General features: G+C 37.0%; 1 protein-coding gene across 1 annotated transcript; it reads right to left on the reverse strand.

Annotated features, from left to right (window-relative positions):
* Cdk5alpha (Cdk5 activator-like protein) lies at window positions 1-24,274 on the reverse strand. The gene is made up of 2 exons (XM_074176075.1): window positions 23,460-24,274; window positions 1-911 (listed from the first exon to the last, which is right to left on the reverse strand). Exons 1-2 carry the CDS (start codon window positions 24,207-24,209, stop codon window positions 513-515), a joined length of 1,149 nt encoding a protein of 382 aa, XP_074032176.1. The 5' UTR covers window positions 24,210-24,274; the 3' UTR covers window positions 1-512.
* Between the last annotated feature and the right edge of the window lie 2,421 nt (window positions 24,275-26,695).

Consider the following 26,695-nt stretch of genomic DNA (forward strand, 5'->3'; position numbering starts at 1 on the left):
TCCTCTAAGCATCCTATGTTTTGCGATATCCCCATGACACAGACCAAATATATTGTATCTTAGGCGTCTCATTTTAACACCAAAATGTATGCTCACTGCTTTAACCCTATAAATTAATCACTTGTGTTCTCCTTCTATTCCTGTTTCTCTCGCCCTTTGGAGAATTCATGAAACCGTAATGGATTGTGGCTAGAAATGGTGTCACGCCAAGTATTCGCATTCACTGCAAACACACATCAATCAAAACCCTCCGTCTTTGACAATTAACCCAAGTGGTACCCCAACAAATTTGTCATGTCACGGCTCCTAGAACTCGTCTAAATTTCCCGTACGCGGAAACATTTTGCTACTACTAACTTTGGCACACGAAACACGACAAATTTGCCAAGCAACACCCGAGCTCTTCGATTGAATCGAGTAACTATTTGGAAGATAAAAAACGTTATTCAAACTTCACAAGGTATCGTAGGCATTTCTGCCAAGCTCAATTTCACTACTGTCACTTCCCTACGTCAAGCAGGCGTGGTCGAACCGGTATTACAGGACACTACCGGTACCGTCTGGCTGGCCATCGTTGCCATGTTGTTGGCCACGATGTTACCAATACCACAACCTTTAAGTTCGGTGAAAATTTCAGTGAAGTACCCTGGTTCTGCGTTGATTCTCAACATGTTGGGGGAGAGTCTGTCAACTATATCTAAACACCTGTCCCAGAACTTTTCTTTGGAGTCTTCCACGAGGAATGGCTTCAGGGGATATGAGATCTCGTTGCCCATGTACGAGTAGGAGAGGTAGAGGCAGGTGAGGACTACAGCTTGGAGGTCCTGCTCGCAGTCGATGTCGGATCTGACGAGGTCCCGAACCAGCATGTATACGAAAACTACGTTGGCTGGATTGATGAAGGCGACGTCCTGTAAAACAATTGTTTTAGTAACATCTTCTTTACAGAAACCTCACTTCTGAAGGAATATAAGGCCAGTACAGAAAACTTTCAGGTAAAGATTGGAAAAAGTTCATTTCTATCACAACGTTCAATTATTACAAGAGGTGGAAGATATTGTATTCATAACAGGAATAATTAATTGTAGTCGATTCAAAGTACGTGGAATGAAATGGGTTGAAATTGAGGAGTGGAAAATGTTTTATACGTATCCCACATGAACTAGATTTCTCGTTGAAAACAGTTGAATGGGAAAGTTGAGGCAAAATGAAGGTCTACAGCTTATGTGGGAACAGTTATTCCACGTAGCCCAAAATTTTCTAGACAAACCAATTTTTTCTCCCACGAAATGTATTTTCTTTTCACTATACTAGGTATAGTCAAGTAAACAGTATTGTGCACACTCAAAATTGTCGGCACTCTCAAAGGCCAAAAATACCAATACATAGAATGAACCAGCTGCGAAAGAGTCCACGTGGACTGAAGAATTGGCGATTCGTATTGGATAATTTTTATTAACCGAGTTTTATGATTGGCTAAAGAGGCTTCTGCTCAGTGGCAGAAATAAGTAGGGTGAGGGAAACTCAAGCCCCCCAAAAGCCTTTGCAAAACATGCCACCTTGGACCAGCCTACCAGGTGTAAGGAATCGTGCCGACCGCTGAATGGCAGCAGGGAACTGAGCGAAACCTAATTGTAATTAGCCAGAGGCGACCAACTCTTCCTTTGCTACTCGTGGGAATACACATGAATTAAACAACACAAAAACAGAAACAACAAAAACCAATCCCAAGGCTGGACAGAAGTGCTCACCTCAATCTAAGACGGTGGCTGGAGATCAACAGAAATGTCCACTCCAATTTACCGCTTGGAATGAGGCTGGACATAGCAGATCACCTCCAACAGCAAGGCCATTTCCTGCAGCGGACGCCAAGGTCTCCACCTGAATAAAAGCAAGGAACCGGCTACTCCTGCAGGAAAGCTCCCTCACTTGTCCACCTTCACGGAGGGAACCCCAAGAAGGTTGAAAAAGCCGCGCAACGACAGTGATATCGCTGCACCTTCCAAAACCTTCGCGGTGGCCGCCATGAGATACCTCAAGGTTGCCGAAGAGAGTGTGTGTTCGGCGAGTCTTGGCCTACACCTGCCAATATAAAGGAGATGTCTTCTAATGACCTGTTCACCTTCCTGGAAAGAATAGGATGGACGATGACCTAGGAGGATAACTCTTCAGGAGGATGTACAATGGGTCACATGTGGCCTAAGTTCTGTGAATCTACATCCCCCTTCCTACTCTACAGATCAGACCCAAACCCACGTCACTGCAGGTAGCTGGATGACCGAAACGCTCATGGAATCGTTTTTTGCAACCCGTTTGCGGTGCAGAAATAGGGTGTCCCGTCAAAGTATTCAACACCCGCCAATATCAACTTTGGTAAATCATAACGCAATCACAAAATTTTGTTGGAGCACTCTTTTAACGTTAGGCATTTATAACATTTTGTCATTGATTAACAAGCAATAATACAAACATAGGAATTTCAATTCTATCCCTGAACTACCCAACTTCCTAACAAAATAAACTCCTTTCCCAGCCCCAATAAACTTCTCTTCCACTCGGAATATTGGGTTGAGGCAGTATTACGAGAAATGGCGCAATAACTTAACTCAATAGAGAAAATATTTCCATCCACAAACATCCATACGTTCTGGAAATCCTCTGGAATCCGCTTTGGAAATATCCAATAAATAAGCAAAAAACAAACATCCAGCATCCCAACCTACATTTCCAGACCACTCCCTGCCACGAGGTGACCTCGTTCACACACCTGCACAAACAGGAGCGTACAGGGTTGAACTGGCCATATAGTGTAGCCTTATTTTGAGAGGTATCGCACCCCAATCGCAAACAGTGGCGGCCCACATTGCGAGGCTTTGGGTGGCAGATCTTTATGAGGCCCTTGTCTATTGCGAAAAGTGTAAATTAGATAAAGATATTTCTGATTAGTGATAAGTAACGAAATTTATGAATGAATAAATTCAGTACTTCAGAATACTAGTTTAGACTAAAAACATACATAAGGCCTATTTTTAAGAATGAAACACTCAAGGTACCTAAATGGTTCTCTGATATTTCTCAGATTACATTTCGCAATACAATTTTGTGTATAAATATTTTTATTTTCGTCCAAAAATTCCATTATTTTTTTTTTTGAATTTTGTAAAGTTAACTCTTTTTTCAATGGCTCTTTTATATTCTTCTGGTTCTAATGACTTTGCCGACAAAATGTTATCATTTTAAACAATAAAGCTATGTCATGCTATGTCATCTATGTCAATTGATACATTGCCAAAGAACTATGTGTGAAATGTGTGATAAAAATTTATACTATCAATATAGAACAAAAACAACGTAAGTAATTTCTCCGTGTCATAGGTTTGAGACAGCTTATATTTGTTTTGTGGCGCGATGGTTTCAATTTTACTATAACTCCTGAGACAATAATTTGAATTATAAGGGGTAGAAGCAATTATAATGAGGAATGCTCGCAAAGGAATGAAATAATATATGTTTGAATAAAATTACAATTATTATGAACATTATAATGAGTAAAGTCCATCAGGACTACTCGTATATACTATACGCCTCACAGACCATATACCCTAGACGGTTTACGGCAATGCTAAACAACAGAGACAGAAAAAAGCGCCATCTGAAGATTTGTATCAGTACCATTGTGACGGACGCGGGATATTCAAATGTTGTATATAGTTGGAATATTCATTTTATTCAAATGTTTTTTGGAAATTTCAGCGTATTGTTTAGAGTCTCAAACTACACTTTATATTGAGTGTTGTGTGGACTTCAAACAATACGCTGAAATTTACAAAAACAATGTAAAAATTATAGTTAGAACAAATTCTTAACCACTGCTTTATGTTGCAGGGCAATAAGGTTTAAAAAAAACAGCTGAATTATTATAGATTTTTTATCCAGAACATTTCAACATTGAACATTTTGTGTGATTATATGTTCAGGTTGCTTAGAATCCCGCAGCTGACATTGAATAAGTATAGATGCCATACTGTTTAATTTGGCAACATTTTCTTCGAGGAAATGTGCTCTTTTAAATTGTTCAGCTTCGAACAATCTACGCCGGAATGATTTTTTTGTTTCTTGCCATGGTATACTTTTTACGCAATTGTTGCAGTGCTCCATACATTTTTTCTTTTTTGGTGTCATTGTATGCTTTGCAATCCCAGTTGATATCAGTAACTGATATGGTGACTGCCTGCATTAGCTAAAAAAGAGATCAAATTTTATTGATTCAAAAATAATGTTATAACGATAATGTTACACTAAAACTACATTAAAATAATTCTATCGAGGTGAAAAAGGTGCACTACGGCTATGCGCTAATTTCATACCAAGAGCTATTATCCAATGAATTTCACGCATCAATTTTTGCCAATATGAATATGAAATTTTTGACAGAACTCATGTATCTCTATCCTTTAAAATGTAGAGTGTTGAAAAAAGAGAGTAATACACTGACTCTGCACGAGTTCTACACAAAAGAATTGGATATATGTCTGTATGTTTATATTCATTACCTTCAATACTGTGGGAAGATTCGTTCAATTCGTTCAATGACTGATTCATTAAATTGAGTACTTTCTTGAGCAGAACTATTTGAAGACTTAGATGTTGATGGAGTATACATCATTTGGGCCTGTTGAACCTATAAAAAAGTCTGTTTCATTCAAGTTTCACGAATTAAAATTTTTACTCACCAGGAAGATTTAGAGTTGGAACAGCGTTCCCAAATAACTTGTGAGACCAAGCAGAAATGTATTTTGCCTCAAAATGACTATCACACAGCCTTCTAGAACCGTAAACTTCTTTTGGGTCCATTTCCATCAGTTCCAAGTTATTAATTACCAGTATCCATCCATTTCTTGAACCTATTTATATCTTTATCTGGATTAGGGAACGCATGTCTTATACTAGATATACTTTTGCATTAAGGAACGCAACATTTGTTGTGGTAAACCATTGTAAAACAATCAAAATAACGAAATAAATAATCACTAGGGTACACAGTCAGACAACAACACCACAGACCAACAACACGAGTCACATGACCATCTTTTTTATATATTATGCACATGTTCTTCTTCTTCTTATTTTTGACATACATCACAAACCACAAGAATATATGTGGGTCCGTGACATAAAACCAAATAACAAATTTACAGTGCCATCTTAAGATTTGTATCGGTACTAAAAAAGAGATTCAAGGTGAAGTAACCTACGTGAACCGTCTAGGGTATATGGTCTGTGATACGCCTTCAGGAACTTTTTGTAGACCTTTAACAGAAGAACCGTATATTGTAAACTAGTTGTTGGCCACGGCTTCGCCCGCGTAGAATTTGGTTTAAAGTTTAAAGAAATAATAACAATATTTTTTTTATTAACCCAAAACTTCAGGTTGCCAACTTCAAAACTAACGAAATCAAATACAAATATGTGTATTTAATTTCGTTAGTTTTGAACTCCCATTATTCCCCTTGGGGGGTGGAAATTCCTGATTCCCTTTCTTGATGCTTATTTACGCCATACAAAGAACCCACCTGCATATTTCAAGATTGTAGGTTCAGTATCTTCGGGTGTACGTTAATATAGAAGCGGGCAAGAGCTAGTAATTTATATTTTTACTTTTAAAATACAGTTACTGAAAAAATAATCCAACTGCACTGAGTAATGAATAGCTTCGAGAATGCGCTTCATTGCTTAGACCACCCCTCTGCCCAGGCGCATCGTCTCTTGTCGTCTTACAGTAGACGCGACGCGTAATGGCTTACTGTGTTGCGTCAAGTTAATCTTTTCGTGATATATTTCGAACGATTCGTTCAAATTACTTAGTGAAGGAGATAAAGTTTATCTATATCAAATAATTGAAACGCAATCGTATCAATTTTCATAAGAATTTGATAGATATTCCAAAATGTGCATTGTGAAAAAGTACGCGCACGCCAAGATAGCTCTCAGGGAGCAAGAATTTTTCCCACTTACTTAATACTTATCGTTATATTATTACCAAAATTACACGAAACCTCTGTAAATTGTAGCCTATATGTTATTCTGATGTATAAGCTGTAATTATGTAAAGTTTCATATGAATCCGTTCAGTCGCCTAGGCGTGAAAGAATCACAAACATGCATACATTCATTATCAATCCGAACAAACTTTCATAGTTATAGTAGTATAGATTATATCGTTATATCCAAATGGTTTAGGCAACGTTTTTGATGGAAGCTCGCATACCTCACCGACTTCGTACAGGTAACCTGCCGTGCTAAGACAGAAGCTCGTAACTGACCAAAAATTGCATTTCAAGGTTTTCGAATATTTCGCTTCTATTGAACACAACCTATCCAAGCAACAAAGTCAGAATGTCGTATCTCCAGTCTAAATACCTAAAATAACATACACTATTTGTCGTATCTCGAGAATATCAAGCGGTTACTAAATCAAAGTATCGTATCTGGTTAATGCTAAGTCATGACGTCCTATCTGAAAGTTGAGATTTCTCTTATTGCTATTCATATAGAATTTGATAGGCAAATACATAGTCGAATTATCCTATCTGCTATACACTGAGTCAGATTGTCGTAACACTGCTTTAAAATTCAATATACAACTTTTGATTTAGGTTGACTTCAATTGGAATATGATGAGTACAAAATCTGGCTGAAAATGTGATACTTACGCCTGTTCAATTTAACAGAAGTGAGGTTATGTGTGTGCAAGTTATTCTTTATTGCAACACGTGGTGAATGTACTCTTCCATATTTCTATGAATAATATTAGCGATCACTTCCATACATTTGTTGAACATTGTTTTTGAAAACGACAAAATTGACAATTTCACATTGCAACTGAACTTTGGTGAATATATTCAGGTGCTGGAAGGTCACAATCTGACATAATATCAACTTTCAATAAATTTCTATTATTATCACAGAGATGCCAAAAAAATAACACTTTGGATGGATAATTGTGCAGCCCAGAATAAAAACTGGGCTCTGTACTCTTTTTTAGTTCACTTCAATAATTCTGAATGTACAACAATAAATTTACGGAAACTCTAATATCTTCAAACTGGTCACACTTTCATGAGTGCTGACTCATTACATCACCAAGTGGAAAAGTCATTAAAACAGAATTGCAAAGTCGTAGATTTTGAAGACTGTAAAACATGTGTTCAAATATCAAATAGTGGACGTACAACCTGCATTTTCATGGATGTAGATGACTTTTTGGATGTTACAGACTGTTCATCCAGGTTCAAAGTAAAGAAAACGGAGCCAAAACCTCTATTATCTATGTTTTGAGAAGTACATTTCGTGAGAGGTTCCAAAAAACTATTTTACAAAACAAAGTTTGATGGAGAGTGAATCGAATTGTGTTTCCTAACTGCGAAAGCTCTGAAAGAAGGAATAGCTCGGCCGCAAATCAGATCCACTCCGAAAGGAATAAACCCAACTCGAAAACATAACTTGATTCAGAAATCACAAAGGATATCTGTACCGAAAAATATACTCAACTTTTGGGAGGAGTTACCGGAGACCGAAGAAGAAACCGGATTAGATTGAAGTTTTTTAATAAAATATTTCAATCATCAAAAACGAATTTTACTGATTTTCCATTCTCAGTTCTCACGAAATATTGTGAATACATGATTTTTTGTTTCCAATTAATCCTAATAAACATCACTTATTCATTTGGTTAGTTCATTTCCCAAGTTGATATGTCGTATATGATTCTTCCAAAGGCAAAAAGTCGTATGTCTCACAAAAATATGACTCAAGTTCATTTCATGGTGAGGCATTATAAGTTAGTCCAAAAGTCGTATCTGTCAAAGTCATCAAATTGTCATGAATAGTAATATTTAAAATGTCAAACTATTGAATCATTAATGACTCACCACTACAATAAACACTGATATTCCAATTGGATTTACTAATCTCCAAATAACTCAAAACTCTGGCAAAACTAGATACGATGGTCACATCTCAACAAATTTGTTCATGTTTATCGAGACTAACATAGGGAGATATAGAGCTGCATTTAATATTGCACTCATACCACCATGAAGATTCATATACAGATTTAAAGTTAGATCACAAGTTTCATCATAACTTTCACATAATTTCCATAGATCTGGGTGGCCACTCTATAAACGGCCTACCACGGCCTATCCATCAGTTTGGAAAATGTTCGTTAAGCCATTGCCTCACAGCTCTGGCATAATGAACTGAACACCCATCTAACTGGACAATTAAATTTGATCGTTCATTGATTGGCAGCTCGTGAATATCCCAAAACTCTGTGTTTAAAAATTCTAGAAACCTCTGCGCAATGATGATTTCCTCAAAAAAGAAAGGACCAATAATTCGTTCGTTCAATATCCCACACCAGACGTTGATTTTTGGGAATACTGGCTTTTACAGTCTATTACCCAGTTAGGATTATCCGCTGCCCAATAGCGACAATTCTGTGATGACACTACTCCATTTGTAGTGAAAGTGGCTTCGTCGGTATATAAAATATTTTTTAGGAAATTTCTATTGTTTAAATATTCCCCGCCTGGAACAATATTCCAGGCGTCTTGCTTCGTCGCCTTCTTGAAGTGTGTATAAAAATTTTGGCTTGAAAGGTTTAATATTCTTCGCCCTGAGACATCTCCGAATAGTTTCTCGTGGAATATTCAAATCTAAAGTGGCATTCCTTATACTGGCATTAGGATTATTTCCGAAATAATCTAAAATGATTTGATCATTCCGGTCATTTCTGTTTCGTCTTTGTACAGGATTACTCTTTAACATCATTTTTGATACTGCACCAGTTTCATTGAATATTTTATTTTATTTTATTTACCGTGCCGCAGCTAATACGAAGACGATCTGTATAGGGTGTTTTTGTAACTGTTAGCTGTGTGAGTTTTCGAATTTTTGAGTTGTCATAACTTTGTTAATAATGAATATTTTTTCATGAAATTTTGGTCACAGATGTTTAGAGGCACTCTGAATCCAGTGGCGTAGTGATTTTTTCAATAAAAAAATCGCTAATAAAAAATTTCGATTTTCGACTAAGAAAAAATATCGTAGTATGCCCTGAAACTTTAATAAACATTTCAAATTTTGTCCCAAGGTAGACCTTCTAGTACTTGACATTTCAAAAAAAAATTATTAAAATTGGTTTACAACTTCAAATTTTAGGAGGGTGTTTCCATTGAAAATGGGTCACACTGTATATCTACTTCTAATATCAGATCAAAATGAAATAGTTTTTCACATTTTCGTACCCAAGAAAAATTAGAATTTCTATGAAATTTTCAGTTTAAAATATTTTCAATTCCGAACGTCATTAAAAATTCATAATTATGGTTACAATGTACAACAATTTTGTCTGTATTTACAAGTCGTCGATGGATATCTCTCGAATACTTTTACCATCAACACTGGTGTTCCCCAGGGATCCATATTGTCTCCAAACTTTTTTTTTAATTTATATCAAAGACTTATTGGAAAAACCAAGGATCCAATGTATTGCTCTAACCGACGACAGACACTTGTCTCGTGTTACATTACATTTGGATTCCAGGACATCGACGGCGGATGCGAATGAGGAAAGTAACGAAATTCAATTCAATGCCACGAAAATCCAAACACGTGTTTTCTCCAAAAAGATAAATGTCTCCGAACTGAATATAATAATGTCAGGACAGACAATTTCGCTTTCTGCTTCGATAAGTTTGTTGGTGATTAAAATAGACACCAATTGGTGGACAATCATGTCGCTGGAATTGCAAAGGTTGCTCCTCAAAAACTTGGAACGCAACTATACACACCTTAGCAACTTTTGATGCTTCATAAAGCTCAGATCAGACCTTTTTTGCAATATTATTCTTATGTATGGAGCTCTACCTCTAAGCATATCCTGAAGCTGCTGGATTCCATTCAGAAAAGGGCCATCCGCCTGAATGGGAACAGAACATCACTGCAACCGTGATAGTCTGGAAAATCGAAGAATGATTGGAGATTTGTCTCTCTTTTATAGATACTTTCACGGGAGGTGTTCAAGTGATTTGACACATTTGATTCCACCAAGGGTGGTACACATCAGAAATACGCCACGGACTGTGATTGCTTATCGTTTTGAGGTTCGATCCAGTACACCTTGAACTTCACTGTTTAACCTTCCAGTAGTCGCGTACCTGTCTACGAGACCGGGTTTTGAGCTATTTGAGCAATTCGAGGGAGATGGTGGGAGAACCATCTTTCGCAGTAGCTGTAGCGACGGAAAGAACGAATCAACAGTATAAGTTTGATCGTTGTAGAGTTTGTGTATCGGACTACAAAAATCAAACCGGTGTCCCAGTCCGGCGCGACCACTCGCGTGACAATTTTTACGGGTGAAGTAAGTAACTGAAATCTTTACTTTTTTGTTATTTATTTCATTGTTTCACTTTTCTAGCCATGGCCTCTTATGAAAAATAACAGGAACGTTTGCAACGGTTATTGGAGGAAACATTATCAGAGGATTTGGAAACTAATGATGCTGAAGTCCATTCGATGAATCTGACATAGATGAATCCGATCACGAGGAAGTCACTGAACATAGCAGTGACTCCGAACAAGATATTGACAATGCTGATGAAAATAATGATAACTACCAGATGACAGGTCCATCTTTTATAGGTAACGTTTGGTACTTTTTGTTACAGCTAAATACAACACTTATTGGAAAAAACATAAACCTCCAAGGACAGCAATTAGAACACGACAAGAAAATATTATAAAACGTCTACCTGGCCCCATACAAACAACAAGGCTTTTAAAGCGACCCTTAGAAATATGGAACCACTTTTTCACTGAAGAAATTCTTTCGGAAATTGTTATGTGCACTAACCTTTTTATAGAAAAAATAAAAACTAAATATACGAGGGAAAGAGATGCAAATAAAACTGATGTCACTGAAATTCGTGCTTTGTTGGGATTAGTTTTATATGGCTGGAATTATGAAAGGAAATAAATTGAATCTAGAAGATCTATGGAGAAAAGATGGAAACGGAATTGAAATCTTTTATTTGACGATGTCTTTACAAAGATTTAGATTTTTATGGAGAAATATAAAATTTGACAATGTTGAGCCTAGACTAGAGAGAAGAGCGTTGGATAAATTGGCACCAATTCGTAAGATATTTGACCTCTTTGTATCCCATTGTGTAAAAGGGTATTACCATTCTGAGTTCGTAACTATAGATGAAATGCTTCCAGCTTTTCGCGGAAGATGTGCCTTTCGCCAATATATGCCAAAAAAACCAACAAACTATGGTATAAAATTATTTGCCTTGTGCGATGCAAAATATTTTACACAAGCAATCTGGAGGTTTACGTTGGTACACAACCTGATGGAATATATCCAATGCTTCAGAAGATGTAGTTACCAGGATGTGGAGTCACATATCAGGCAGTGGACGAAACGTAACTATGGACAACTGGTTTATGTCGATTCCTCTTGTTGACAAGTTACAAATAAATTTCAAATTAACTTCATATGGTACAATAAAGAAAAATAGAAGAGGCCTGCCATTGCAATTCACAAAACCAGTTCCTAGACCACCACACTCCAGTATGTTTGGATTCAGACCAACTGTACTTTAGTTTCCTATTTACCCAAAAAGAATAAAAATATACTACTGGTTTCTAGTTATCATAAAGAAGATGAGATCGATGAAAGTACAAATAATCTAAATAAACCAGTTATGATAACAGACTATAACAAGACCAAAGGAGGCGTAGATATCGTGGACAAACTCTGTGCTTCGTACAATTGTGCTAGAGGGACCAGGCGATGGCCGATGGTCGTTTTTTATTTGATGCTGAATATAGGGGGCATTAATTCCCAAGTAATTTTTTGTGCGAATAATCCGACCATCAACATTTTAAGAAGAAATTTTTACGCGATTTAGCAAATGATCTTCAACTGCTGTTGAAGTCAATATTCCACCAGGTCGATGTGAGGAATGTGGATGGCGAAAAAATAGAAAAAAAAGATTTTTTTGTTAGCTTTGGAACATGTCACACCACAATGTTCAGGGTGTAAACAACCCCCGATGGAGGTTGAATAATTGCATGTTTTAGTGCTACACATGTCAAATGTGACTTAGAATATTCGTTTCTTTTTATACTTTCTTAGATTTTTTTTTATTTTCTTTCATTTATGTATTTCAATAAAATGTTATATTTTTCAGATCCTTTTTTTTCAGTTGTCCTTCAACACACGAGAAAAAAAAAATCAACTCAAAACTCATTAAACATCATTTAATTAAGTTATTTATGCCTCATTGAACATTGAAATGAAAAAAAAACTGTTGAAAAAAAAATTACGGACCCCGGTCTCAGAGACACTGCGCGACTAAACTTGTTACAAAAATCGCGCGACTACTGAAAGGTTAAGAATTCTTTTATTTGGAGAACTGCGTTTATATGGAACAAACTCACTAGGACCGTTTTTCCAAATGGTAATAATCTCCAGCGATTCAAATCAAACGCCTTATGATTTTCCTGTAGTACTTGTGTTTTGTGTCCTTAAAAAAAGTAGACTAGAAATAATTCACTTCAATTCCTGCAGGTTTCATCAGTCAGATGTAGATTGTAAATTCGGTATATCTCTGAAAACACTACAATTGGTTTAAGTTCAGCAGAAGGTTCATCTCTTTTCAAAACTTATGCTTTTGTTGTGACTATTCATCAAAAAACATATATTGTTGAAAATAAATGATATGAGTTTTCAACGTTATCTGATAGCATCACATTCACCCTCATCCCAGTCATGTGGCCAACCACTCGCGTAACGGGCCCTTCCGGCCGGTCCCACCCTGGACGCTCAACTTCCTGAAAAACAGCGATACTCAGCCAAACGGGCTCCCGTTATCCTCGTGTTTGACCGAGCACGACTTCACTGGGCCACTGCCCTGCGATCATCGATCCTTCATGAATGGCGTCCGTCTGAGGTCGCAATTATATTTGAAGTGGTAAAATCCTATTCCATGGACGATTATGAAGATAAGCATACACTTTCGGGGGGATTATGACGGATCGGAGTTTCCGGGATTTTCCAGGAATTAATCAGATCGCATTTCATTCGAAGATATTTTCACACTGAATTTCTGCTGTTCAACATAGAATGGATAATTGAAAGGTTTCCAGACATTGCTTTTGCCACTCCGCATTAAGGAAAACGAAAAATTTTGTTTATTTAACGGCATGATGGAGTAGCACGATTTTCCTGTGCTTAATGGAAAATTCTCCTGTGAACAGAAGTTTCACAAATCGACAAAAGTAGATTCTGCATATCAAAGTTATGTGATTAATTCAGTATTACAAACTTAGTGGACAAAAATTGTAGGAATCAACCAAAGAACACAAAAAAGGTGTAGAGGAACAAACAATATTCTTCAACTTTTTGCTATGCTTCAAAACAGTAAATCAATTCAGGGTTATTGAGGAGGAAAGGTGTTTCCTTGGCGAATTGAAACTTTTCTATGTTTTTTACCACTTTTATTTGTAACTAACGTAAGTTTCGTCCTATAAGGACATTTTCAAACGTATACATCTTGGTGGAATCAAATGTGCAAAATCACTTGAACACCTCTCGTGGAAGTATCTATAGAAGAGAGACAAATCTTTAATCTTTCTTCGATGTTCCAGGCTATCAAGATTGCACGTGATGTTCGCGTCTCCAGGCGAATGGCTCTTTTCTGGATGAAATCCAGCAACTTCAAGATATATTTGGGGGCAAAGCCCCATACATGAGAACAATACTCCAAAGGTGTGATCTTCGCTTTATAAGGCATCAAAATTTGCTGACGTGTGTACAGTTTTCTGGTGCGGAACAGTATTCCAAACTTTTGAGAAGCAGCCTTTGCAATTCCAATGACATGATTGTTCCGAGACGTATTGGTGTCCATTTCAACTCCCAACAAACTCATCGAAGCAGAAATCGGAATTGTCTGACCTGTCTCCAATAATATAAATTCCTCAGGTTTGGAGCTGTTGTTTCAATTGAACCGTCCGCTTGTGTTGGTGGTGGAATTGTGGATTTTGTAAAGTTCTGATTAACAGCTTTAGCTACCGACCAGAAAGATCTAGATCCTCTGGGATTGGTATCTACTTAGAGGAAATTCCTCATCTAAACAGAAGTTTCACAAATCGACAAAAATAGATTTTGCATATCAAAGGGGTTAAGTTGATATTGGTCGGTTGGTATCCAGGCGGTTCGACGTGGGTGCTTTGTTCACTCACTCGAATTGACTGCCGTGTTGGTCGGTGGTACAAGCCCTAGTCTGAACGATCGATTTTCACTTGATATCGTCCAACCCGTGTTAGAAATCACACGTTAAAAGGTAAGATCACGTTAATTCTTAGCTCGCACAAGTTTTGACTTCTGAGGGTTGTCGTTCGTAGGGGTGCGACAGTTGGTTAACGGAAAAACAGATTTGAAAACAGATTTCTCAGTTGTGTTATTAATTCTAATACTTCAAGCTAGAGGGCCAAAAAAGTAGGAATCAACCGAAGAACCCAAAAAGTTGCAGAGAAACAAACAATCTCCAACTTTTTGCTGTGCTTCAAAACAGTAAATCAATTCAGGGATATTTAGGAGGGAATGTGTTTCTTTGGCATTGATTCAACATTGCTTTTGCAGCATTAGAAAAGAGGGTACATAATTTTTAAAAAAAATTGGTTTTTTACTTTTCTATCTTTATACGAAAAAAAATTGGGAAACTTTCGTAGGAAAAATAATTTCTCGAATAGGAAAGATAAGTTACCGTGTAGATATTTATAACATTCTCTTCCTATAAGAGACTACTGCAGAGAGTAATGATAATAATAATAATACGTTTTATTCACCATAAAAAGTTCAATAGAAACTGACAAAAAAAACAACAACTTTCGTTATGAAGGTGAATAAGCGGAGTATCGGCCAAAACTGTTTTTCAAATCAACCTGGGAATAGCAATAATTGAATAACAATATCAAAATAAGGCGAGTTAACAATGATCACAAGATCTTCGATGTTCCAGACTATCTGCAAGTGATGTTCGCGTCTCCAATCAGGTGGATGGCTCTATAAGCATTTTTGGCTAGAGTATTTATCTCATTATTACAGAAAAGTAATAAAAGTGGTCTAAGGATAGAACCTTGGGAACCTAATGTTCAATATTGAAATAATGAAATGTTTGAAAATTCGCGCATTCCCAAGAAGATTTTGCAAAAAAATATGAAATTGACAAAACACTGGTTTCATTCACTTGAAAACAGCAGATTGGGGTTGACAATATAGACTAGTTGAAACTCTAGTCCAGAGACTTGCTTTACTGAATAAATTTTGGTCCAGTGTAATCAGCAATTCTGTACAGTACAAGTTAAAACAAAATTAGCAATTAGTAGTTAACAATTAAAAAAAATTGTAGAGTAGAAATTAATTGTAGGTGTTGAGTAGGTGATAAAATTCACTAACTTCATCACTAACTTCATCACTAATTACAGAACTCAATATATCCGATGTATCTTTACTTCTGACTGAAAATTCAAGATTTGCTGATACAACTTCCTGAACTTTTAATAATCCATGAAAGTATTAGGGTGTCTTCCCGTTACCCTTCGATAGGGAAGCCAACATCACCCTTGGGGCTAGGGGGTGAAACATTATTTCAGTACAAATGAAATTGAGGAAACGTTTTGGAATTTTGCAGGCCCCAAGAAAATTCTGAAGAATGAAACTGAGTGCATTTATAATATGAAATATTCATCGGTTATGTTGTATCGACGAGCCACTACCCTTTATATAGAATCATGTTCAACACTGTGACTTTTGACATTTGAAAGTTTTCCGTCTATACCACAGAGAATATCTATCCACTAGAGCTCCGTTTGTGTGACATGAAATCCAATAAAACCAAAGACTTTTTCGCTCGGGAATTAAACCCTCCCAGAAAATATTACGCAGTTTTTGCTGTAATATGATAGGTTATACCGAATAAATAAATCAGTTTATATTTATGATGAAATGTTTTCTCTGCGGGAAGTGAGGGAAATAATCTGCTGGCGACGCAGAATCGCCCCCAGCGATACACCCCTAGAAACCTCTGGAGACATAGCATTTTCAGCAGGAAAAGGAGGGGGTTGCAAGGAATATTGAGTTCAGCGATGTATGGATTTTTTATTATTAGACTCGCAAGAAATAAAACTTTGGTAGTAATTAGAGGTCATGCTTTGGAACTGGTGCGGGATTATTTGAAAGAACGAACAAAAACTGTTGAAATTGGTAGCAAGCTCAGTGCAATATAACAAATCAATGTCGGTATACCTCAGAGAACATTACTTGGCCCGATCCTTCTTCTTGCTAACATGAACGCAATGACGCAGATTAATGATTGTTATGATGTTACTACATCCATGAACTTCACTGGTGAAAGTAAAGTAAATCTGAGAAAAATTATTAGCTGGCTGGATAATGCATCGAGTTTAAATGTGAAAAAAAACAAAATGTATGACTTGTTCACTCAATTCAGATGATCAGCCGCATATTATTGAACTTAAATTGCACCAAATGTCCTGCACAGAAAGTTTTGATTGTAAATATCCAGTTCGAAATACTTATTAATCTCTCCCAACTACCTACACAGTAGGGTGTGTTTAACGTCAACTACTTCCCCGATTAATACCATGCTGGATATTGAATTATATCAGACAGACATTTATGCAAAATTCCTCACAGAGGCTAGCAGCAAAACCATGCTGAAATTGTTACTACTTAACAATCTTTCTCTCAGACGAAGGTCTCATATATGTAGCGGAGCCGTGTTGAAATTAATCGAGTCTTAGACACATTGCTGGCTGGGTAGGATCTTTCCTATACGCGAGGTAATGCCTCGAAACCGCGATCTACAGGTGATCTATTCGAATAATTTCAGCAGGGTCCTGCTGCTGGATGAACAAGAAATATCTGCGAGACTAACCTTTGTGAGGAATCTTGTTTAAATGTCTGTCGGAAATAATTCTAATTCCAGCGTGGTAATAGCCGAGTGAGTAGTTGTTTTTCGACAGACGTTTAGGTTAGGTCTGAAGTGAGTGGATCTATTTGACCCTTCACCGCAACCCGCAAGGGTTTATTGTGGCTCACACCTATTCACACTCGACCAAATAAACCCAGCTTCTTAACGAAGCCGATTAGTTCGTCTAGTGAGAGGTCTTTCAGGTCAGATGGTGAGAGTACGGATCTCCCGAAGTCAAAGAACCTGATTCGGTCCCCAGCGGGGCAGGCACAAATTATGTCCTCTTCTGTTTCATTTTCCAAACAGAGGCGACACACACTGTCTTCCGACAGTCCGAGTCTCTGCATATGATGATTCAAATGATAGTGACCTGTAAGAAAGCCTGTTAGACACCGCAGTTCATCCACACTGTAGTCCAACAACTGTTTGGTATCAAGCTTCGAAGGTGAATCAACGCCTTGGAGCGAGCCAATCCTGGGAGATTCTGCCAGAAGTCCATAAATCTTCTTGTCGTCCAGGTGTTCAATGTTTGTTTGGCAAAGCCCAAAGCCTAAAGCGATGACAGGTTCTGGTCCAATGACACTGCGTGCAGCACTTTCCTTTCCAAGGGAGTCAGCAGCTTCATTGCCTTCCAGGCCAGTATGGCCAGGAATCCAGACCAGAGACTATCTGTTGAGTCTTCTTATCGATGAGGGTCGTTTTTGGCAATTTGCTACCAATTTAGACGTTGCTCGGTAGGAGCCAAGAGCTTGCAATGCCGCTTGACTGTCCGAGAATATTTTTATTGACTTGTGTATGAGGTTGGATTTATCCAATCTCTCCCCACACAATTCGATAGCGTAAATTTCCGCTTAAAATACAATCGCATAAGTTCCTAGGCAGGTAGATATCTCTGTCCTGGGTCTGCGACTAAAAACACCTGCACTAGAACCGGAAGGTGGTTTTGATCCACCTGTGAGCCAACAACTATCTGCTCTTAATAATATTTCCTTCTTTCGGAGGATCAAGTCCTTTCTACTCAGAAATAGTACTTTATGAGGCAGTTCGTAGTTGACAGTTGCAGGCATAAAGTCATAGGTCATTTCCAGAATGCTGTGACTTCCAGTGTCAACCAACAGTCTGTTGCACTCTGCATTAAATTGATTTGTGCAATTGGCAATGTGCACAAGTCTGTATGCAGTCCATCTAGCCCCGTGGTCGTCAAATTGAGGCCCGCGGGCCGCATGTTCTCCCCTACACTTTCTGAATCCACCTGTCGCCGCCATGTTGAAGATATTTGAAAAAATTTGCTTGAGGCATTAATTGACGAACTTGAACGTACTGGAATCACAAGCAGTCTTGCTTGTGATTCCAGTACGGATATAACTTCTATGTCTCAGTGCTCATTATTTTTTCGGTACTGCCCAAATGGACAGAATCATAGAAGAAGACTTCTTAGTAGTAATTACCATGAAGGGTCATACGAGAGGTTGTGATTTTAAGGAAGTTCTAAAAGAATTTGTGAAAAAACACAAAATACCTGTGAAAAAGTTGATTTCAGTGTGTACTGATAGTTGTCTGTCAATGGTGGGTGCAATTAATGGTTTGATTGCTTTAATGAAGAAGGAATGGAATATACCTAATTTGTTGCCTATTCATGACTTGCTGCGTCAAGACATTTTGGCATGTGAAATTTCAAAAAACAAATTGAAAGATGTAAGTATTATAAATGTTATTCATGCCCGCTAAGTGAATCATCGAAAATTGAATGACTTTCTTGACGAATTACAAGCTATAATTATAGCGATGTTATCTTACATACAGCCATCAGGTGGTTAAGCAAGTGTGTAAACGCTCTTAGAGTGCCTTCACATTAGGTCGCGCGGCTGCCGCGCGACTTCCTTACTACAAAGTGACGCGCGGTTGTTGTGCGACCTAATGTGAAGCGGCCCGGCGCTGACACCCACATTGTCCTGTGTGGCCCTTGGCCAGAAAAGTGTGACGACCGCTGAATCTAGCCTCTCTTCAGAAGAATGTGGAGAGGAGGTAGATCTAGAAGGATCTCCATGGCCGCTGACGGTGTGGTACTGATGGCACCACTGATGGCCAGGCAAGCCTGTCTCTGTAAGCGAGAGAGCTTCGCTCGGGCCGTTTTCTGTAAATTGCCTTAGGCAATTGCACCATAAGGGATCATCGGTCTGACAATCATCACATGAATCCACTTACTAGATTTCGATTTTTTCACAATTTCAAAGATAAATTTGGTGGGAAACCCTTTTCATTGATGATTCAAATCAAACCTATTAAAGAATCAATCAATAATAAATCAGCCCCATTCATTCCAACTGCTTTGTTGTGAAAGGCTGTGTTATAAATAACTGAATATTAAAAATCGATAAACTGGACTCGTTCTTTACACTGGCTGTAATTTCATCACGTTTGTTAGAACTGTAAATGGATTAGTTTGACAAATCGTTCAGGTATAATCTTTTCAGTCTACGAATAGAAACTTCCTTGTAGAGTACATAAAACTAAACATGATGCGACAAGAAATGTCAATTTAAATTTCGAGAAAAGCTAGCAAATAATCATTTCGTATTTAAAAAACACTTCATTGTGAGAATTCCACTCAACAGTAACTGTCTAAATAAATTCTGTGTCATTACCTGAATTCATTACCTGAACTATTTACCTTTCTAGGAACAACTCATAAAACTGGAAAGTTGAGATATAATTTTTACCTGAGACATCATTATACCTACTTTTACGATCTATTCTAATTAGCCATTTTCTCGGTGCAAACTGAATTCAACAAAGGGAAATGATTCAAATCTATTTGATCATATGATGGAATCGGCCGATACTTGATGAAAATCCATAACTAACGTATTCCAAAAACACTTTATTGTGAGATTTTCACTAAATTGTTTTACAAAAACGCAACACGTGTTTCGCCATACAATGGCTTCATCTGGCGTGTCTTTCAACTAATTCTACACATTCAATACTAAATATATATATATAGTTTATGGAGTACCTGAAATCAAAGTACCTGTAAACGAAGTACCTGAATTTTAAGTAGCTGATATTTTACCTGAGTTTCTAACGAATTAAATTACCTGCACTTATGTTCCATTTTCACATTTGAAAAAATATATTCAGTAACGGAGAGTTATTGAGTTCTAATTGATCATTCAGTAAATTACCCGAATTCCTGAATCTATTGATTTCTAAACATTCTAGATGATTAAGTTTCAAACTCTTCTCTTCTAAATGTAACACCTCGTACTCATGATTGAACTCGTGTCCTTCTGCTAAAAGATGGTTTGCAAATGTGGAATTGGTCTTTCTATTTACAAAACTACTCCTATGTTCTTTAATTCGTTGGAAAACTGTTCTTCCTGTTTGCCCAATATACAGTTTTGGACAGGAGCCACAAGTCAGCTTATATACTCCTGATCTATCCGACACCAAAGTTTTGTCCTTATTGTTTTTAATAAATTTACTTAGGTTATTATTCGTTCTATAAGCTACGTTTACGCCTTCTTTCTTCAAAAAACGGGCAATATTCCTGTTTGGTTCCCCACATATGTCAATGTCTTACCGTTTTTTGAAGAAAGAAGGCGTAAACGTAGCTTATAGAACGAATAATAACCTAGGTAAATTTATTAAAAACAATAAGGACAAAACTTTGGTGTCGGATAGATCAGGAGTATATAAGCTGACTTGTGGCTCCTGTCCAAAACTGTATATTGGGCAAACAGGAAGAACATTTTTCCAACGAATTAAAGAACATAGGAGTAGTTTTGTAAATAGAAAGACCAATTCCACATTTGCAAACCATCTTTTAGCAGAAGGACACGAGTTCAATCATGAGTACGAGGTGTTACATTTAGAAGAGAAGAGTTTGAAACTTAATCATCTAGAATGTTTAGAAATCAATAGATTCAGGAATTCGGGTAATTTACTGAATGATCAATTAGAACTCAATAACTCTCTGTTACTGAATATATTTTTTCAAATGTGAAAATGGAACATAAGTGCAGGTAATTTAATTCGTTAGAAACTCAGGTAAAATATCAGCTACTTAAAATTCAGGTACTTCGTTTACAGGTACTTTGATTTCAGGTACTCCATAAACTATATATATATCTAGTATTGAATGTGTAGAATTAGTTGAAAGACACGCCAGATGAAGCCATTGTATGGCGAAACACGTGTTGCGTTTTTGTAAAACAATTTAGTGAAAATCTCACAATAAAGTGTTTTTGGAATACGTCTATTTGATCAGTCGAGAAGTAATCCCGAATTCTTCAATCTATTGATTTATATGCATTCCAAAAGGTTGAAATTTGAACCTTTCTCTTCCAAATGTCATACGTTATAATCGTGATTGTACCCCTATGTCAATAAAGATGAGTTGCAAATGTTGAATTGACCTTCTCATACAAATAACTACTACTATGGTCTATTCTGCATTTCTTTATAAATAATTTATTCAATAACACCCGCTTCTTTATTGTTTTCAATGAACTTACTCGAATTATTATTTTTTCAGTAGGCTACGTCCAATTTTTTTGCCTTTTAAAAAACGAACGAAAATATCAGTAGGATCACCAAAGTGAGTCAGAGTAACATAATGTTTAGTATCACTCTTTGAAACTGGATAGACCTGGTTCATAGCTTGTTTCTGCACTTTTTTATAAAGAATGTATTCCATAACACCCGCTTCTTTATTGTTTTTAACGAATTTACTGAAATTATTATTTGTTCTGTAGGATACGTCCAATTATTTGCCTTTTAAAAAACGAACGGTAATATCAGTAGGATCACCAAAGTAAGTCAGAGTAACATAATCTGTTTAAAATCTGTTTTCCCGTTAATCAGCTGTCGCTCCCATACGAACGACAACTCTCAGAAGTTGAGAAACTTGTGCGAGCCAAGGAATAACGAGGTCTTAACTTTTAACGTGTGATTCCTAACACGGTATAATGTTCAGTAACACTCTTTGAAACTGGATAGACCTGGTTCATAGCTTGTTGCTGCATTTTTTTATAAAGAACTTTTTCAATAACACCCGCTTCTTGGTTGTTTGTAATGAATTTTCTCAAATTATTATTTGTTCTGTAGGCTACGTCCAACTATTTGCCTTTTAAAAAACGGACATTAATATCAGTAGGATCACCAAAGTAAGTCAGAGTAACATAATGTTTAGTATCACTCTTTGAAACTGGATTGACCTGGTTTATAGCTTGATTCTGCAATTTTTCAAAAAATAATTTATTCAATAATATTCGCTTCTTCATTGTTTTTCATTAATTTACTCAAATTATTATTTGTTCTGTAGGCTACGTCCAATTATTATTTGCCTTTTAATAAACGAACGATAATATCAGTAGGATCACTAGTCAGAGTAACATAATGTTTATTATCACTCTTTGAAACTGAATATGCCTGGTTCATAGCTTGCTTCTGCAATTTTTTATAAAGAATTGATTCAATAATATCCACTTCGTAATCGTTTACGAAAGCAGCATGTTTTATGAAAATCAGTTCTATTTGAAAATTGCTTCCTAAAGGTGCAATATTCAATAGTCTGTGAATCATAATATCAAATGCTGCTACTTTATGATGATATGGATGTATAAATGACTTGTGTAATAATGTTTATTGATGATAATTATTTATAACCATAAAACTAAGTTTTAAGTATTATGCAGTGGAACAAAAAAATGTCCAGCAAAATTCGTTCTTTCGAAAAAATAGGCAGACTCACCAAAAATAGTATCAGCTTTTTATCAGTTATATAACAAAAAAGGATCATCAGTAGTAATGCTGAATTGACTAACATGCTCATTACATAAAAAAAAATATTATGGGACAGCCACAGCGACCATTTTCACTGCAGACACAGTTTTCTATAGGTAATTATTTTGTTAAAGTCGCCTAGAAATTGAAATTTTACTATGATAAAAAATAAGACAAAATAATTTGAGTAATAAAAAATAGTTTCTTGAACTCCATTTCAAACAGTGGAAACTAGAGCTCCGAAATAACGTAATGGGGATCCAACACCATACATCGCTGTTTCGACCCACTAAGGTATCATCAGTGGTACTAGACTGAATCACAAATGCATATTTTCCTCAAGAGATAAACTTGAATTGTTTGTTTGCTTCCAATGTTCTCTTGTTTGTGACACATCTTACTTGAAAGTATCTCATTTCTCGTTGAAAAATGCATCTATATTTGGCCCTCAAGGCCCTCGATATTTTATCTTATTCATCGCTACCCTCGAATATCATTTCAATAATTGGGCATAGAGCCCCCCTAAGTTCATTCACCCCTCTCATGAACGCAATATTAATATGAAAATAAATCGAGAAAAGGAAAATAGAAAATCCAATTTACCTGCCATCCCTGCAGAAGCAGACTTCTATCGACTGTCCTGAGCCACATTACAGCGTCCCCGGCTTGAAAATCCCTCAGCTTGTAGCATTTGGCGTGTAGGAACATCCCCAGGCACTTCAGCAGCTCTGAAGTGGAAGCTTGAATGACAGTCTTCTTTGGAGCAGCCACAGGGACGACCTGATTTTGGGAGTTGAGATTCTGGCTCAGGAGAGCCTGTTTATTACCTACTTTATCGCAATTAACGTGATTGTTAGTATTGTTGTTGGCGTTATTAACTCTAACAATGTCTAAGGCTAGGGCTGAGGAGCTCTTCGAATTCGAGTAGAACGAACCGTTTTTGTTTTGGTGGATGTTTTTGTTTTTGTCTATGACGGGGTGCATGTTGTCGACCAAGGGCTGCCTGTACACCGTGATGTTCTTGTTCTTGTTGTTCTCCAGCTTCTTCTTGTTGTTGTTCGTGGTGGAGAACCGCTTCCATGACAAGGCGTTGATGAAGAGCGAGTGCTTTTTCAAGTTCTTCTCCAACGCGTTCTTTTCAGAAATGATCCTCGCGTTTTCATTGTTGTTGATGTTGTTGCAGAGGTTGTGGTTGTTAGAGTTCGTTATGCTGATGTTCGTCTTGCTCTCGCGGTTCTTCACGTTGTTCAACTGTTCGTAGGAGACGTTGTTCAGGGTGAAGTCTCCCGTGGAAGAACTCGTGGTGTAAACGGGCCGTCGCTCCCTGGGCGAAAAACTCAACACAGTTCCCATTTTCGCGGTGGTTTACTACTACTACTATTATTACTAGCACATTTTCCACTATGACTTAATGGCACCGAGCTTCACGGCTGCAATGCTGGCCCAGGGGTCGATCTTTTGAGGAAGACCGGAGCGCCGGCGCTAAGTCTCCTAGCAACCCCCGTGATGTCATAAGAAATCAATATAACCACCCTCTGATAGTCGGGAATTTTTTTCACGCGATGTACGCTATGCGAAGGCATTCACTGATGCATAATTTCTGTATAGGAATAAAGAGTGTAGCGATTTTCGATGAGATGCAATTGGAATTTGTATGCTGTTAGGATTGTTCGAATGTGGCAGAAAATTTGAATGTTGGTTGATTGCTCAGTTTTCATATTGTGGCATTTATCTTCATAGTTTCTTTTTATATCTTGCATACTATTGGTAATTGTGCAATTTCATTCAATAAATTTTTTCATTTCAGCCTACAACAATTTTTGTTCGTAACAAATTGGTGTTATAATATTTTTTCTTTTTGCAATACTTATTTTCTCTCATTTTCTTGAAATTATTTCATTTTTTTAACAACCCCATCTGAACATTGGGGTTCTAGTATTTTTACTATTTTTATTATTACAATATTTTTTTCTTTTTTCTTTTCATAAATATAAAATCTCTTAACTTTTCAGACAATGGAAGTTCAAAACTGATTTGTTCATAAAAATATTCGAACCTTCTTTTTGGAACATTATGGATACATTTCCTTAATTAGAGTGTTGTCGGAAATGGCAAAATGAGTAATATAGATATACATATGGTCGAAAAATTTTTCATGAATTTAACTGTATGAAAATTATTAAAGAAAATGGATGATTGTTTTCTAACTTCCAAAGTATTTACTTAGTCTGGCAATAACGCCATAGAACTGTGTTGTGAGGAACAAAGAGATAGTGATGAGGATTAACAAACGCACAATGGGGAATGTTCCTCCTGAGGAAAATCGAGTAGTTTTCATAAAAGAGCTCTAAAACAACGCATTTCACACTTATCAATTCAACCTTTTTCTTTAAAAAATTATTTAAATGCTTAAAAAAGAGGAATGAAATAATGCATTCAACATTTAAAGGGATTCGTTTCTATTTCACCATTTGGCAACATCGGTTATAGCTAATAAAGGACAATGAATCTGTCACCTGTATGAGACAAACAAAGATGACATATTTCAGAGGAGTGCTGTTCTGTTCACTTATGTTCCGAGTTCCGAGACATTCTGTAACAGGACATTTTGTGCACCTAACCTATCTTCCTTTATATAAATAAATAACAAAACGACTGTTGTTTATGTGGCTTGTGGAGGTGGTATTGAACAATAATTTATATTTTGCCTTAATTGGTGATTCATAAAGATAATTTTCCTTTTTTAAAGTAGAATATCTAGGTACGTATAAATTATTTCAACTTGATATAGGCTCTGTTGCCCATATGTGAATTAGAAACAAATCCCTTTAAAAATTGAAACCCAACATTTGAAACATCAATTTGAATTCTATTCGAAGTGAATTTGAAAAACTCATGAATTAAACTCAACTTTATTTTGTTCAAACTTGCATTTGCTGTAATAACCCAAATTGAGGAACATTCCCCATTGTTTTGGTTAGTTTCCGAGTTTTGCCGTGGTCTTCTTTCATTGCAATCTCCAATCGTTTCAACTGCAACTGCGACAGTCACCTTCAGTGGCGTGATCGAAGTACTCTTCTTGACGTATCAACTGAAACTGAAGCTCTCATATCTGCCATGTCATTTATATTGCTAATTTTTTGCGCATTTTCTGTAATGGCGGGTTTGCGCGTACTTCCCGCGCGATTTGGATGACATGGCTTCGTTTTGGCGCCTTTCAATGCTGTGTGCTAGATCTTTGGTAGATATGTTCCCTCTTCCTTTCTGTTGAAGTTCTCTTGGTATTTGTGTATTTCTATGGCTTCTACAAACACCAAGAGAACTTCAACAGAAAGGAAGAGAGAACATATCTACAAAAGATCTGATACACAGCATTGAAAGGCGCCAAAACGAAGCCATGTCAGCCAAATCGCGCGAGAAGTACGCGCGAATCCGCCGTCACAGAAAGTGAGCGAAAAATCAGAACTAAAAATGACATGGCAGAAATGAGAGTTTGAGTTTCAGTTGATACCTACGTCGAGAAGAGTACTCATTTGACTGCGCCACTGATGATGACTGCCGCAGTTGCAGTGGAAACGTTTGGATATTGTTACCGAAGAAGACCACGGCCAATCCCGGAAACCAACCAAAACATTGACCCCAGCCGTGAAATCATACATTCCTATATAGATGCACAACTGTCAGATTGTGCTGCAATGGCAAAATAAGTGATGTAGATATACATAGGTGAGAAACAGAGGAAAAGTGATGAGTATTAACCATTCACGATTGCCAGATTGTGCTGGGATGCAAAATAAGTGATGTTGATACAGATACTGGGCGAAAAATATTTCACGAAC

The sequence above is a fragment of the Leptinotarsa decemlineata genome, unplaced genomic scaffold, assembly GCF_025532065.1.
Source record: "Leptinotarsa decemlineata unplaced genomic scaffold, Ldec_3_MD MMD2_tig00001393_RagTag_RagTag, whole genome shotgun sequence".
In the NCBI taxonomy this organism is placed as follows: domain Eukaryota; kingdom Metazoa; phylum Arthropoda; class Insecta; order Coleoptera; family Chrysomelidae; genus Leptinotarsa; species Leptinotarsa decemlineata.

What these genes read in the sequence shown, in the direction of transcription:
- Cdk5alpha (XM_074176075.1), bottom strand. Translation starts at nt 24,209, where the DNA reads ATGGGAACTGTGTTGAGTTTTTCGCCCAGGGAGCGACGGCCCGTTTAC. An exon ending in TGCTTCTGCAGGGATGGCAG is followed by an intron (nt 912 to 23,459) that starts GTAAATTGGATT and finishes ATTGTTTTACAG; the next exon opens with GACGTCGCCTTCATCAATCC.